Genomic DNA, 15,989 nt, shown 5'->3' on the forward strand with positions numbered 1-15,989 from the left:
AGTGAGTCAGTCGGCCAAGATGGCAGGAACCATTGTTTCCTTCTCCATCTGGATGTTGCACAAGGGCTTCCGTCATGTCACGTGGTTGGTGAGATGTCGAGTAGACAGGAGGTGGAGGGGCTGACCTGGTGACTAAAAAGACCCTCGCTATCTCGAACTGGGGTGGGAGAAGTGGTATGGGTTGTGAGACACCTCTCAGATAGGGGGCCCGGGTGGAGAAGGCCGGAGGGGCACTCCAACCCCAGAGAGGAGGCCCGATGGCGATGGGGAGGCAGAGTAGTGGAGCTAAATGACTTGAGGCTGGTGCAGGACAGAGAAGGGGGAGTTTCTGCTCAAGGTGGGGGCGTGGAACTTTCTAGTCGCCCCTGGGGGGGCGGGGCTAGGTCGGCCCCTCCCTCCCTTCCTCGGCGCTGCCCGGCCGCGGGCTCAGTCCTGGGGCCTCCACCCGAGGCGCCGGAGCCGCCGCGGACTCATGGCCCAGGCGCAGGGCTGGGGACAGGCCTTGCGGCTCCCGAAGCTCCGGACGTGGACGCCGCGGGGTGTGAAGGACACCCGCTGGGACCCGCCGAGCTGGAAACCAGGTGATCAGAGCCGGGCGGACCCTGCGGGAGGTCGGGGCTCGGCTGCACTGAGCCCGGAGTCCCCGTGCTGCCACCCGCCGGCTCCGCACTCCCGGCCCCCTCGCCGCCTCGTCTGTTGTTCCAGTCCCGTTTTCATGGATTTCATCTGTCCGTTTGTCTAAACCCCGCCCCTGGCTGGCAGCCCCCTTTTTCAGACGTTCCACCCCCGCAGCCTGCTTGCTTCTAATTCTTAGCCAGCTCTCTCAGTCCCTGGGTGCAGCATCCTTTGATCCCTATGGTCTGACTGGCTTCGTCCCTACCCACCTCTCTCCCTGTGTGGGCATCCTCCTCTCAGAAAGTACAAAAACAGGCTGCTATGGTTATTAACACATAGTAGGCAGTTTTAATAAACAGTATGTTCCTGGCCCCTTATTCCTCCAGCACTTTCTTTGTCGCTGCCTCTGGTGTGGCGCTTGCACCCTCCTCTATGTTTTCCTGTTCCACTATATGTCTGACCCTCGGTCTGCATTTTTACCTCTTCGTTCGAATATCTGTCCATCCTTCTATCCCACGTTTTGTCTCCATGTCTTACTACCTAGCCGGTAGCTCCCTACACTCCCCGTCACCCCAAGGGCCCCTTCCTGCCCCACTTTGTCCCCTAGTTGTGTGACACAGCCCAGCCACCCTGGCAGCACATTTTTAGTCAGCTGGTAAAGCCTAAAAGCTCCATCCCAGGGCCTGTTAACACTCCAACAGGCCTCCAAGAGTGCCTGGCACTTGTCTTTTTTAAAATGGAAAAAATATATGTTTCTTTGAGCACTGAAAAAAACCTTCCAGGCTCTGCCTGTTCCTTTTCCCTGGTAATTTCCCCCTTGCTCCCACTCAAAAGGCATATAGGGAATAGCAAACCAGGTTTAGATTTGTCATGGAACTTGAATGCATTGAAGGATGGGGGCTGTGGAGATCCTCAGATCAGACCCTCTGATTGTATGTATGTGGACACTGAAGCCCAGAGAGGGCAAGACTCTCAGTCCAGTCACACAGCATCTCTGTGGTAGAAGCAGGGTAGAAGCCAGAGTTGCAGTGTCCTGGCCCCTGATCCAGGAGCCTTGGTAAGAGTGGGACCCAGAAGCTGCTTTCCTGGTGTTTCTTGGGGATCAGCTGATCCAGAGACATCAGATATGCAACCTGGGAGCCTTGCTGTCCTCTCCTGTCTCCTTGTCCTCTGGGACCTAACCTGGCTGCCCACCTGCCTGGGTTGGGCATTCTCCATCTGGGGCTGCTATTGCCTCCCGCACTGGCATGGGAGTTCCAGGAAGGTAGGGACCCTTGTTGGGCCTATCTACCCTGTTCCCCACGGAAGCCCCTGTCAGTGCCTGGATGTCCATGTTGACTGACAGGTTGATGTGTATGCGTAGGGGAGCCCTGGTGCTGGCTCAGGGTCAGATCAGAACTTTTATGTGTGTGTGTGTGTGTGTGTGTGTGTGTGTGTAGGGATATTGAGGAGGGGGAGAGCTGTGCTTGCCGAAGGGCCCACTGAGATGAGACAGGGACTCCAAGGCCAAGGAGAACCCACACCCTTTGCTGAGTGGCCCTGGAGCCACATCACACATCCCATGCCCTCTCTGATGTCATCCTGGGGCCTCTAAGGGCTATCCTTCAGGGAAAGGAGGCAGGGTGGATGGGTGGCCAGGGGACAGGCGCTGTCTTTCTGAATTGAGATTGCCAAGCCCCAGAGACCCACAATCACAGGGTTGGTCTGGGCCAGGCTGTGGGCAGGACCTGTAAAAGCTACTCTCCGCCCCCATCCTCCCCCTCACCCCAGCAGCCCTCCAACTTTGTGGGCTGCAGCATGAGGTCAGGCTGTGGTGGGCTGGTGGTGGAGCCTGTGGGTGGGAAGGAAGAGGCCCCTCTTTCCTCCTCCTTCATCTCCTCCTCACCCTCCCAGAGTTTGTCTTGGGAGCTGCTTCCTGGGAGGGACATGTGGAAGGGTCCCAGGCAAGGGGGCAGGATCCTGAGCTCTGTTCAGGGGCTGTGGGTGTCTACTGCTGCAGGGTGAGCTGAGGACAGCACTGGAGGCAGAGGACGGGTCTCCAGCCATCTGGACCAGCTTGGCCTCAGCCCCCTCGCTTTCTCTGCATTTCACCTCAGCCCTACCCCTTCCTTTATTGCACTTTCTCCTGCTCTTTCTCACCTGGCTGCCTGCTAACCCCCATCCTCAGAGGACCCTCACACCCCACCACCCCTTCCTTTGCAGAAGCCCCATGCATGTAGGGTTTCTGGGAGCCCCACCCCTTGGGGACACACAGAGAAGCTCACAGGAGCAGAGAATAATCTGGAAAGAAGGGACCATAGAAACCAGGACCCAGCCCTGTTTTTCCAGATGAGGAAACTGAGCCTAGACAGGAAGGAGCAAGTTGAGGGCTGAAACTAGATCAGGCAGAGGGAGCTGTTGGGGAGGTTAGAGGGACTTTCCTCTGACCTCAGCTGCTTGTATGTGTGCATGGGGAGGGTGCGGGGCAAGGTGAGGGGCTCGAGCTGGAAGTGGGCTTGCCTTTGCTCATTTCCCTTCAGCACACTGTGACCTTCCTCTGAAGGACAGGAATGGCGTGGGGTGTGGGGGCTGGGGGTGGACATCCTGCTCCGGGTGTCCGTGCCCAGTGTGACCCCACCTATTTCGTTTGGCCCAAGGCAGGCCGACTTCCCCGAGGGAACGGGGTGGGGGTGGGGAGAGTGCTGTGGGGTGGTGCACCATCTGCTTGCAGCAGAAAACCTCTAGCTCCTTTGAGATAGGCCAGTAAAGCCAGGCAGGGGTCCTATCCTGGGTGTGAAAGGGGCCCATCGCTGGGTCTGTTGTGTGGATGCTGCAGGATGCCATCAAGCTGACACTATATCTGGTGTTTGTTAGGAACAGGGAGACAGGCTCTTGGATGTCTGAGGAAGAGCCGGGGACAGGGACTGAGTAGGCCTGGGTTTTCTGCCTCCAGCTGCCTAGTCCAAATGTCTGGAGGCAGTCATGAGCTGCCCCAACACTCTCCTCTTGATGGCTGCAGAAGGCAGGCGGGAGGGAATGAGTGCCTCTGTGTCCTAGCTCAAGGAGGGAGAGCCCAGAAAGGGCAAAAGTGACCCTTGAAACTCCCCTGGCCTGTGCCTGGCTTGGCCAGTGCTCCAGCTCCCCTCACAGCCAGCCCAAGGCTCCCAGCCCAGCACAGAGCTCCCCGCTGCGGAGTGCTCTGGGGTGTGGGGTGCGCACAGCCATGGCAGTCCCCTGGGTTGTGAGCTGACAGGGGGTCTTTGTGCTCCTCCCAGGACATAGCTCTCTGTCCCCCACCCCCACTTGGCAGTGCTCAGTGAGGTGTCTGTGTGCCCCTCACCTTTGCAAGCCCCTCCCACCACTACATTTTCCCCTCCCCACATCTGGCCCTACTCCAGCTGCCCCCTTAGTGCACACCCCCCTGACGTGGCCACAGCTCCTCAGGAATTTTTTTTTTACAACCTGTCACAATCCCACGTTGTGGCAGCCTGATCAATAGCCCCTTTTCATGAGGCTGGGTGGGGGCCCTAAACCACCAGGGAGTGGTCCTTTACCTTCCCAGGCCTGATGGGTGGGCTTTCCATGAGGCCTGCAGGAATATGTGTGCAAGTGTGAGTGCATGTGTCAGGGCACCCATGGTCTTGTGCTGGGCAGGGTTGGTCTGAGTGTAATTGATTTTCCCCTCGCAGCTCCTACTCCTCTTTTTTTCTTCCCAACTGAGTTCCCTGGAATTATTTGCTGCTGCTCCTTTAGCTGCATGGAAAAGAGTAGTGGAAGAGTCTGTTGGGTTCCTACCTGATGTTACCCTGGGCCATTCTGGAGTGGGGCTATGGGTCTACCTGCAACAGCCTGAGGAATCCCCATCCTGGGCAGGGAGGGGTGTAGGGACTGTTGTAAGTCCTCAGATGGGTGCTTATTGGGACGCAAGTGTCTCAGAGTGAGGCTCAGGGTAAGGGCATATAGAGTTTCTCTGTGCCACTGCCTAGAAGGAAAGAGCTGATTGGCCCTGGCAAAAAGCTTAGCTCTGCAACACCTTCAGTGCCATCCTGTCACCTGTCACCCTTTACAGTACAGCCTCACATCCATTGTCTCAACTTTGCCCACTAGGGATTGTACTCTCCCCTCATTTTACAGATGAAGAAACTGATGGTTGGAGTGGCACAATGACTTTCCCTGGGTGACACAGCCAGAAAGCTGTAGAACTGGGACTAGCACCCAACTCTCCTACTTCCTGATCCAGGGCTCACTCTACCATTGCTCAGTGCCTCTGTCACCATATCTAACACTTAGAAGCACTGTCTAGGTGCCAGCCACTGTTCTAAGTGTCACTTAGTCCAGTGGATCTGCTTAGCAGCAGAATAAGGTCAGGACTATGATTATTGTCCACACTTTACAGACTGAGGCACAGAAAGTTGGAAAGTAATTTGCCCAAGGTCACACAGCTAGTAAGTAGCAGAGTTGCACTTTGTACCCAGGTTGTCTGGCTCCAGAATCCATTGTACTGCCTTTTGTATGACACAGTTGGGCTGTAGTAGTGGTAGAATGAGGGAAGCCCCGTGCCTCAGGCATAGAAACACATGCATTCACCCTAAGGCTTTTTCACCTGCCCTCAGCCTACCCCCATGAAGACTCTACATTTCTCTGCCTGATGGTTGAGCTGACATCCAGGGCAGCAGCAGCACTACAGGACACACAGGAAATAGGGGGGTTTATGGAAAAAGGGATGGCAAAGACCTGGAGGCTCCGGTTATCTCTAGAGTCATTCAAGATGCAGCCCAGAAAGGAACCTGTGAAAAGGTACCATGCTCTCATCTTCCAGGCACCATTACCGAATATCTGTTCTATGCAAGACTCTGGCTTAGGTTGGGGGTGGGGGGCTTGGGGAACAAGGGCTGCTGGTGGTTGAAGGAGATGAACTATCTTTGTTTTTCTGACGAGGCTGAGCTCTCCTTGCTTTTCTGAAGCTCATGGGATATGGGAAAGATCAAAAAACACCCAGAGAAATAGCCTAGACATTGCTTGGGCCATTTCAGAATGTCACAATGTGCATGGCAAATATTAGGATTGTAGCTTTCGCTGACTATTGTGTTCACTCATTACCAGGTGTTTTTATTGAGTGCCTAGTCTATGCCAGGCACTGTGAAGCTCTTGTTCTCATTATTTATAGCAATTGCTCCTTTTGTAGTTTTTGTACTCTTTGTAGTTTTTGTACTTCCTGTAGTTTTCCCTTTTGCAGTTTTCAGGTTTGATGCCTTTTTTTTTTTTTTTAAAGAATTGGGTATCTCAGAACCCATCATATCTGATTCAGTTAAATGTATACACCAAAAGGTAAATTGGGTTTTTTGCTCATCATTCATTTGATTGTATTTATTCATGGTTGTCCCTTGAGTATCTTTTAACATTCATTCACCCATTAGCAAACATTATTGAGAAGCTACTGTAGGCACTGTGCTTGGTGTCATGCGTGGATGGAATCCGCTCTGACTTGGTTTCCTGCCCTTAGGGAAGCTCTAGGATCATTGCAGGACCCACACTCTTATATTCTTCTAGCCTTTTCCAGAAGCAAGATAAGTTTGGCTCCAACTCAGAGCCTTAGGGATACTTACAAATATAGCAACCCAGTCTCAGGAAGGTCATCTTGAGTGACCCATCATAAAGGTTTCTTCCCACCCATCATAAAGGTTTCTGACTCTGGGTAGGATTTTGTTTCCAGGAGTGAGTTCTGGCATACAGGCCTCATCCACATCCAAGACCCAAGGGGACATGGCTCATCTTGAGCAAAGTGCCAGCTGTGTGCAGTTATGCCATTGAGAGGAAAAGAGGAGTACACACTGGAGGTAGCCTTGCTTCACCATTTCTCCTCTGATTCTCATCAGGGCTGGCAGGGAAGGAAGGTGGAAGAATTCCAATTTGGCCTAGTGTACTGAAGGCCAGGCAAGAGGGGTCACCTGGGGCTAGGTCTGGCTCTGCCATTGCCTTGGACGACCTTAAGAAAGTTGCAGTCCTAAGAAACATTAATTTTTGCTCTCCTCAGTGTTGGGTACTCTAGGCAACAAGTCGGATGCAGTCCCTGCTTTCTAGGAATCTCAGCTTCATTTCTCCCATCTGTTAGGTATGAAATCTCCCATCTATTAGAAACCGGTGTGCAGGTATTGTTACTGCCATGGATTTGCTGGGAAAACTTGAGTGAGTCATTTCTTCTTAGTTTCTGCATTTGTAAATGTGGAGGATGGTGATTGGATGGCATGGGGTCTTGGGTATTTCCATCCCTGGCTAATAGGAGTCCCCAAGTCAACAATGAAATCAAAGTGTGAACTTGTGTTGGACCCTTGTGAGGAAAGGCAAGAGAGAAATCAAATCTTAACACTCAGTTTCTTACTGAATTTAAACAGGCTTTCTGGTGGTACTTGCTGTCACAACTCTTGGGAGCCCTCTCCTACTGTGATTAATGCAAATGCCCCAAGTTTTCCGTGCATTTCTCTGCAGAGGTAGAGTTTGGACACGGGGCAGAGAGTGGGGGAGTTGCAGAATGCTGAGGCCTGAACAAGGTGGGAATGGCAACATCCTTCTCAAATATCTAATGTTCTCTTGGTTGCCCCAACTAATCGGAGATCTCACCAAAGTTGTGTCTTCTGAACTCCCTGTAAATTATCCTCAGCAAGCCACTGAACCTTCCCGTGCACATGGCATAAGTATTTAAATCCCCCCCCCCCCCACGGTGCCAGTCACTTACAGAGCTCAATAGATATTAGTCTGCGTGCCCGGCCACCCCGTTCCTTCACCCTTAGTTGCTGGCCCTGGGCTTGTGCCTTGTCCCAGCCCCCCCGCATTGGTGTGACCGGAGGAAGTGGCAGCAGCGCGCGGATTGGAAGAACTCGAAGGCAGAGCCCCGCCCACCACAATTTGGGCCGCTTTCTGGGGAGTTCGGTGGGCCGGACTGCGCCCTCATTGGTCGAAGGTCCTGTAGGTGGGCGGGGCGTCCCCGCCACCCGACTCGCCGCTGCTCCCTCCCCACCTGCGCAGAGAGTGGCCGCGGGTTGACAACAGCTAAGCAGCCGCGGCAGCTGCTCCTCTGGCTGGCACCGTTACCCCCGCCCAACCCCAGGCTCCGCGCGTGCCTCCCGCCCGCTGGCAGCTGCGTCGGGGTCTCGAACCCAAAGCGACGGACGCGGCCTCCAGGTGGGAGTTGGGGCGACGGCCGGGGGAGGTCGGGGCCGGCGGGGGGCCGGGGCTCCCTCGCCTCGCCTCTCCTCTCCTCGCCTCTCCGGCGCGCTCCCGCCCCCGCTCTTAGCGGTTCGGCTGCGCGGCGTCCACGGGAGACGCGGAGGGAGCGAGCCGAGCCATTTGCGTCACCAGGATTTGAGGCCGGTGTCACCGAAATTGGGGGACCCCCGGAGCCCGCCAGCCGCGCTTCTCCCTAGGAAGCCTCGGGAGTGGGGTGGTGGAAGGCGGCTGTCCGCCCCTTACCCCCGGGCCTGACTGGAGCCCGGAGCCGTAGCTCAGGGGCTTCGGAGACGGGCTGGAACTGGGCGGGGTGGCGGGGCTTGGGCTTTGCGGTCGGGTCATGCCGCTTTTCCTCTCCTCTCCTCCTTCCTCTGCTTTGAGCGCATTTCCAGGAAGCCCCTGGTTGGGCGGCATGGGCTTTCCCCTCGGCCACTGCCTTCCTTCTGAGAAACGCCCGGACTTTCCTGGTATTGAGGTGGCAGCGGGGATCAAGCGAAAACCTTTGGATAAGTCGCTTCTTCCAGGGCTCAGTTTCCCCATGAAGTCCAAAATGGGTTTAGATTAGAGAACCTCTGAGCAAAGGCCTTTTAGTGGAAGTTTTTGGGATTTCCCAATTAGATAGTCTGAGGTTCTCTCCTCCATTTCTCTTCTCCCAAACTCCTTAAAGTACTGAGTTACGACTCAGGGAACCAAAGCTCAGCCACTAATTCATGTGGCCTTAGGCGAGTCATGCTACTTCTGTGGGCCACAGTGTTTTCAACTGCACCTTGGGTGGTGGGCTGGATTTCGGTATCTAAAGGGCCAGTCTCTTCCACCCTGACATCTGGTGACTTGTCCAGGCTCTTAAACTGGCAGGTAAAGGGTTGTTTCTGAGATGCTTGGGGCGACAGGAGCTATGCAGATGGAGAGCCTTGTGGTGATTATGCAGCTAAGCCAGCTGGAAAACTAGTGGTGGTGGGGAGGGCAAGCAGGACAGCAGCCAGACTGGTGGGGAGTGGTGGGGCCAACGCAGAGCCCTGGGCCCCAGAGGTTGGGCTGGAGGGCCCTGGCTTGTCTCCATCTCACTCAGAGCACCCACTTCTGCCGACCCCGAAGGAGACGGTGATGAATCACACCCAGGGCTATTTTCAAACCCTGACTCCTACTGTGGACCTGTTCCCGCCCCCACTCTAGGGGTTGATGTCCCCACCCACCGTCTGTCTTACTGCTCTCTGAATTTTCCCTTCACTTTCATCCTCCTGGAATAGAAGAGAGACAGTTCTTGTCGGGGGAATGAGAGGGCAGGCAGCCCAAGGGCGTAGAGAAGGTGGTGACTGCAGGTGGTTTCTGAGTGGTTGATGGAGTGAATGGAAAGAATGTGATGGGAATGATGGTTTTAGGGGTGGGGGATTCTTTCACCCTAAAGCTACAGCTGCCATATTGCTGGACATTCTGGGCTGGTCCTCATTTCCAGGATTTGGCCTTTGTCCAACTATTTTCTGGATTTGGGATTTGGAATTTCTACTCCCTGGACCTCTGTAGTTAGAAAACACCACATGGATTGAGTCTGGTTTCCCCTATTTGCTTGCCTTTTCTCCACTCCGTAAGCAATTCTTGGAGAAGTATGCTAAACCTCTCTGTGCATCTGCAGCTCCTCTCCCTGATCTGGAGAGGAGAGGGAGATGATATCTGGAGGTGTTTAGGGCAAGAAGAGAGACTGAAGTTGCACTAAAGGGCTGTGTACCCTGTGTGAGTCCTGGGGGGGCGGGTGGCATGAGTCTTGCGGGGAAGACAGAAGACAACACTTCCTGAGTTTGAACAGAGGAGTGAAGGAAGTGGCATAGAGAAGTCCAAACTTTGACACTCTCTGTCTTCTTGAGGTTTAAAAATTCCATTCTTAGGGCTATAGATTGGAGAGGAGGGAGCAGAGGACCCCTGGAGCCGGGTATAGGGATAACAGCAGCAACACAAAAGCAAGAAAGTCCCGAAGGGAGGAGAGGATCGAGTGTCTAATGGGGCTGCTGTGGCAGCGGTCAGTGCTTTTCTGCCCGGAGACTCCTGGAGCTCCCTGTTCAAGCCTTGGAAGGTTCAGGTTCAACAGATGACAGGTTTAACAAAGGCAGGCTATGCCTCCACCTTCTTGGGGAAGGTGGGGCATGGGGTCTCTCACTGGAAGAAGGAGTTGCCTCTGGCTTGAATAGGATAAGGAGAACTTTTTTCTTGGACTCCCAGTTTGGGTAAGATCGAGTGTCATGGCCCTGGGCCTTTGGGAGGCTGTTATCAGATAAAGTAAAGATAGGGGATCTGAAAGATGCAAGGGCTCTAGGATGGGATGTGTGAACTCCCCCACCCTGCAACCCTAAACAGAGGAGTTGAGCACAGGGCTGGAAACACAGTTGTTGATGTCAAGTGTTTATTACAGCTTTATTCATCTGTGACCCGGGGCCTTGGTTTATGTGTGTATATTAAGGGGGAACGGGTCCTAGTAAATTTGAATCAGTGGACAGGAGGCACCAGTCTGGTCCCTTGTCACCAGTCTGAAGTGCTGTGTTTGTGTGTTGAGTCTCCTCTTGCCCAGCCTTCCACCTTGGGAACTTGCATGCCCACTGTTGCTGTCCCTATTTACCCGCGACCTCTCAGGGACTGCAGAACTGGAGGTTAAGTTCCTCAGGAGTCCAGCATGGTGCGGGGCCAAGAACTGGGGACTGGGAGCAGGACTCGTGGAGGTTTAAATCCAGGCTCTGCTGCACCACTCAGTCTCTCAGTCTCTTGGTTTTTCCCCGCTTTTTCCACTTTACTGGATTAAACAAGAGGATCCATGGCTAAGTGCTTGGTGAACTACCAAGTGCTATATAAATTATTAGCCATTAAGTTCTTGCTACTAGGTCTTGTGGAGGACACAAAGTGTAACCCCCACCTTCAGGGAACCTACCATCTAGTAGATGGGGGTTAGTGGCATGAATGATACACGACACACTAAGTCTTTACCTCGGTGAGGGCTTTAAAAAATTATTATGAAGAATTTCGAACATACATAAAAGTAGAGATGATTAATGTAATAAGGTCCCATGTGCTCGTCACCCAACTTCAACAGCCGTTAGCCCATGGCCAATCCTTCCCTGTATATGCCTCCATCTACTTCATTCTCTTTCTTGTTATTTTGACATGAATCCCAGACACCTTTTGATTTATCTATAAATAGTCATATATATATATATATGAGTGAGAGGGACTTAAATGATAGACACTGTACCACTATCACACTTTAAAACAGTCCCTTAATATGATCAAATATCCTAGCAGTGTTCATATTTCCAATTGTTGAGGAGGATATTTTGCCCTGGGAGGCCTGACCAGGGAGCAGTGGCTTTTGACTGAGGGGAAGGTGACTGACAGAGGCAGTGACATTTGAGCTGAACCTTGAAAGAGAGGCCCAGGAAAGGTCTGAGCTGGAGGGTTTATGGAGCCCTATCCCCTTGTTTTACAGTGCCTGCTGCCATCTCTGAAGCTCTGGCTCTGGGGCTCGGGCTCCCAAGGCTGACTTGTGGAGGCTTCTTGTGGAAAGTACATGCGTGCCCTGGTTCTCTAGTGGTAAATGAGAGTTCTGACTCTCTTGCTGGCCTCCCCAGTTCCAGGGCCACCCAGGATCTTGAGGTCGGCAGGCCTGGGAGAATTCCTGGGAGGCTGCTTGCCTCCTGGCCCCTCCCCTGCCCCTGGCCCCTGAGGCCAGTTCCATTTCAGAGCAAAACAGGATGCATTCAGGATGAGCGTCTTTCCCAGCTTGTCATCTAATCACCATGACCCAGCTTGGAGCTTCCTCTCTCATTCATGATAAAAACGCTCACTGTCTCGCTTTTCCCTCCCACTCCAGTAAGGGTGTGCTGACTTCCTCCATATCCGGGCCAGCCCTCCTCCACCCCTGTGTGGAGCCGAGAGAGAGCTTCCCTCATCCAGGCCTCGCTGCCCCAGAGCCTCCTGCTCTTGGGCTGTCCTTGGGAAAGGAGTGGCTCCTTTCCAACAAGCCTGGGGTCCTGCCACTGCTTGGTTAATGATTGAGCCACATAATAACCACTTTGGAAAGTCACCTCTAGGGATGGCCATTAACTAACTCTTTGTCCACCCCAGGCCTTAAAGGGACCCCATTTCTGAGCCCTTACCTTCCCCCAAGGGGACATTAACGAACATTCAGTCATGGGAACTTCTGGGGCCAATTAAACTTCTGCTCCTCTGTTTTCACTTGGGCAAACAGAAGTAGTCATTCACATTGCTTGAAGGACACATATGCAACTTGGGTGGTATTATAGAGAGGGGCAGGGAGTTGAGTTAATAGGGATTCAGATGGACAGTGGGGTAGGAGTTTTTTGGGTTTTTTTAGGCATCAGAGTCAAAAGGGGGTTGGGGTGTTTCCAGGAGCAGCTGACTCCCTGATTCAATCTGAAAGTCTAAAAGAGCAAGAAATGCCCACCCAAAGGGTTTGCCATTACTGGGGGTGGGGTGGAGCTGTGTGTTTTTGTTTTCAGTCCGCTGTAGGTCCCTTCACACCAGGCTGGGACATGAGGCCTGAGACCTCCATAGTGGAGGAGGAGACCTTCCTCAGAGAACCTGTATCTTGACAAGCAGTGGGAGTTGGGAAGGTCAAGCTAGGACCCAGGTCCAATTTAGAAAGCTCTAGACCACAAGAAGCTTTCTGCAGTTTCAGTGAGACGAGAAGGAACCAACATTTAGTGAACCCTGTGGGCCTACGATAGGGTCAGGAAACCTGGCTTCTGGTTGTGTCTCTCTATAGATACCTCTCCATGAGTGACTTCAGAGAAGACATTTGCTTTCTCTGGGCCTAGATCTTTAAAACGCAGGGCCGATGGCGTGGACTCAGTGGTCTCCCAGGCTTCCGTTTAGCCATGAGAGTATGTGTTTCCAGTCAAGAGCATTTTCTTATCCACAAGGCAAAGGTGAGCTGGCTTCAAATTCTGCCAGGGCCAATCACTAAATACTCTTAGCCGGCTGGCCAGTTAGGGCTGGCCGGGCCTTGAACTGCCAGAGCTTGGGTTTTCCTTGAGCGTGGGCTTTTGTACAGTTTGCTCTCTCGCCCCTCCTCATGTTTCCATCTGTCTCAGGTGGCCACCCTCTGACCCATTCAGCCACAAGTTAATGAGTGACCTGCTCCCCCTGGGTAGTACCAGCCCAAGGTGCTCCTGAGATCCCATGTCTCTGTGGGAATCAGCCGAGGGCCTAGCCAGCTCCAGTCACCTTTATGCTTCTCCCACAATACCCCAGAGGTAGGAAGCAGGCAGAGCTTGGGGAAGAAGAACCTTTAGAGGGCAGTGGGTCTGACTCTCTTGCTGAAGCTCGGGTCTTCCCCCTCCAAGTACTTGTGCAGCTCCTGTCACCCATCTTTAATAACTGGGAGTGCAATGTTTCGAGGCGGTTGCTTACATCCATGTAATCTCCAAAAGTTTTTTCTGATGTTGAGCTGATCTCTGTCTCCCTATGGCTTTTACCCCTGAGTCCCAGCTCTGCCCCCTGGGACCACTTAGACCCTATCTGTTCTCTCTGATCTGTAGATGTCTGAGGACAGAGCCCAAGTCCCCCTGTGTTTTCCCCAGGCCAAACAGCCTCAGCTTCTCCAAGTGCCCCTCAGGGGACCTGGGACAAGTCTCCTTCCCAGCCTCATTACTGTCCTTTGCACATGCTACCCCTTTGTGGCTCTGGGGCACGAAATGGGGCTCTGGAAGTCCCTCACTCTCCTCTGTTTCTCTGTAGCCTGAACTTTTCCAGAAGACTTCTCCATTACCTTTTCCTGGTTGACTCCAGAATCTCAGGTAGATTCTGAACCCCAGGAGTCCTGGGTGCAAACACCTCATACGGTTCTCTCTGATTTGTTTGTCATTCCAGTCCAGCCAGCTCCCATGACTGTGGTGCCCTGGGAGGGTAGGGCCTTCTTCTCAGTGCTTCCACAGCAGAGGGCAAGCCTGAGGGGAGGAGGTGCTCACTGGGATGGGCCGACTGCATGGTGCTGTGTGGGGGCTGCCCGTATAGCCCGCTTTCCTGTGACTTGCTTTTGCCTCTTGAGCTGGTCGGGGGGTGGAGGAAGGGGATATTTTAAGGAGCATCGAAGCTGGAAATGAGTCCGAGCCATGCCCACAGTGGGGCCTAGAAGGGTGAATCAGACGGGGAGAAACACCAACTCAGCCACGCCTCTAGCAGTTGATGACGATGGCATTGACGCGTCCTCCCATTTCTTTAAGGTTTCCAAGGCACTTTCACTTCCATGATCCCATTCTGTTCTCAGAGCAGCCCAGTCAGATAGACAGTGTGAGCCCCCCAGTGCGATCCTGGCTGATCCCCACCTGAGGCCCAGAGAGAGGAAGGGCACAGTCTCCAGGGAGGGAGGATTTGGAACCCAGGTCTCTGACGCTCAGCCCTCCCTGTTTCCCCCAAACCACACTCGGCAGCCAGGGCGGCTGGGGCTGACTTGGCAGCTTCCCCACCACAGAGGAACCTCTGCCCAAGCCGCAACTCTGTTCCCATGGTAGAGGGAGTGACCTCCAGGGGAGGTGCCCGAGGATTTCCTGTCCTTTATCTGGGCTGGCCAAAGGCAGGCCTGTCTGAGGTGTGAGATAGGCACTTGCAGCCACCTTTTCTGCTCCAGGCTGAAGTCAAGTCAGGAGGGACAGGGGCAGCGAGCTTGGGAAGCACCTTGCCCCAAACATCTGGTCTGAGCTGCCCTCACCTGAGTAGGGCCTTCTAAATGGGAACAACAGAGAGGGGCATGTGGGAAAGTGGCCAGAGTGGAGCCGAAGCAAAACACCCCCCGAAGTGTACACACGGCGCCTGGGGCAGGAGAGTGTCATGGTGAAGAGTGGGGACTCTGGTATAATGCAGCACTGGGTGACTTTGGGCAAATTACGTAATCTCTGTGAGCCTCCATTTTGTCAGCTGTAAAATGGAGATATGTACTTACCTCATGGGTTGCTGAATATTAAATCCAATAATATAAACAGTACTCTCACTGTTATTGTTGTTTAGTAGTACTTTCTGCCACCTTGTCACTTTGCTGTTTCTCACTGACCTGGGGACATGCTGTGCGCAAACCTGCCACCTCCTGGGCATACGTCTGGACTTTTCTGTCACTTCAGATTCCACCTCCTCCCGAAAAGCTCTTCCTGGGCATGCCCGCCTACAGGGTTCCCTTCCTCTGGCCTCCTTAGTGGCATTTATGACACTGCAAGAGGCTGTAGTAATGATGGTAACACCAAGAATAATCGTGAACTGTTCTCAATTTTTGACACATTTGAATTTACTTAGCTCCCGTGACAATTCAGCAAAGTAGATACTGCTGTCGTCACCCCCATTTTATGTGTGAAGAAACTGAGGCAAGGAGAGGTTAAAAGAAGAACTTCCTCAAGGTCACTCCAGCGGCTTGGGAATGATGGAGCTGGGATCAGGACACAGGCAGTCTGAGTCCACCACCCACACCCTTAGTGACTGTGTCATGATTCCCCCTTCCCTTTCCCAGATGCCTGGCTGGGAGGCAAGACCTGAAGCTTGAGTCTCCCTTCTACCCCTGACTGCTCCCCGCACCCACCAGCAATCAGTCACTGCTGTGCAGACAGTCCCCAGGTCCTTGCCTGCTCCCAGACCCCCGAGGTGGACAGATGGAGAGGAGAGAAAACACTGAGGGCTGGGTATCCATGCTCTAAAGCGAGCTGCACTGGGGTGGGGGAGTGTGTGCAGGAGGGATTTGGGGGTTGTTCCGATGTCAGCAGCAGGCCTGCCTGGTTAGCACTTTCCGGCACTGAGGGTGGAGAGCAGGCTGCTGGGTGGCATCAGGGGAGAAGAGACATTTTAATGAGCTATCTCCACAACCAGGTTGCATTATTTAGAAGGTTAGGGGCAGGCGGGAGGCCGTCTGGATTCACTTTTGTGAGCCCTCCAGCTGGTGTGGCCCATGCTAAAATTGGGTATGTATGTGGTGGGCTTTTGTCTGGAAACTCTAGTCCTCCCCACAATGTTCCCACCTCAGGGCTCTTGGGTGCTGCAGGCATCCTTCCCTCAGGCTGTACCAGTTACCAGCTCCATTGCTTTCAAGCTCATTCTCTGTTACTTGCCTCCAAACAAGCTCCAGGGAGTGCTTCAGAGGACATTCCATCTTAGCCTCTGCCTCCCTGAGAAGGATGGGCGTGGTAGCAGCT

At 53.5% G+C, this 15,989-nt stretch overlaps 1 protein-coding gene across 3 annotated transcripts in view; it reads left to right on the plus strand.

Moving 5' to 3' along the window:
* The first annotated feature begins 441 nt into the window (after positions 1-441).
* STARD8 (StAR related lipid transfer domain containing 8) overlaps positions 442-15,989 on the plus strand; it is a 38,982-nt gene continuing 23,434 nt past the window's right edge. For 2 of the 3 annotated variants that reach the window (XM_061179398.1, XM_061179399.1), the window contains exon 1: positions 7,629-7,773. Coding sequence is in view for 1 of the 3 variants with exons in the window: in XM_061179397.1 (XP_061035380.1) it covers positions 473-581 (109 nt within the window). In the remaining 2 variants the exon portion in view is untranslated. Of the gene's footprint in view, positions 582-7,628; positions 7,774-15,989 lie in introns of those variants that run through there. The other variant, XM_061179397.1, reaches the window with a different exon arrangement.

This window comes from Eubalaena glacialis, chromosome X (genome assembly GCF_028564815.1).
Source record: "Eubalaena glacialis isolate mEubGla1 chromosome X, mEubGla1.1.hap2.+ XY, whole genome shotgun sequence".
Classification (NCBI taxonomy): Eukaryota; Metazoa; Chordata; class Mammalia; order Artiodactyla; family Balaenidae; genus Eubalaena; species Eubalaena glacialis.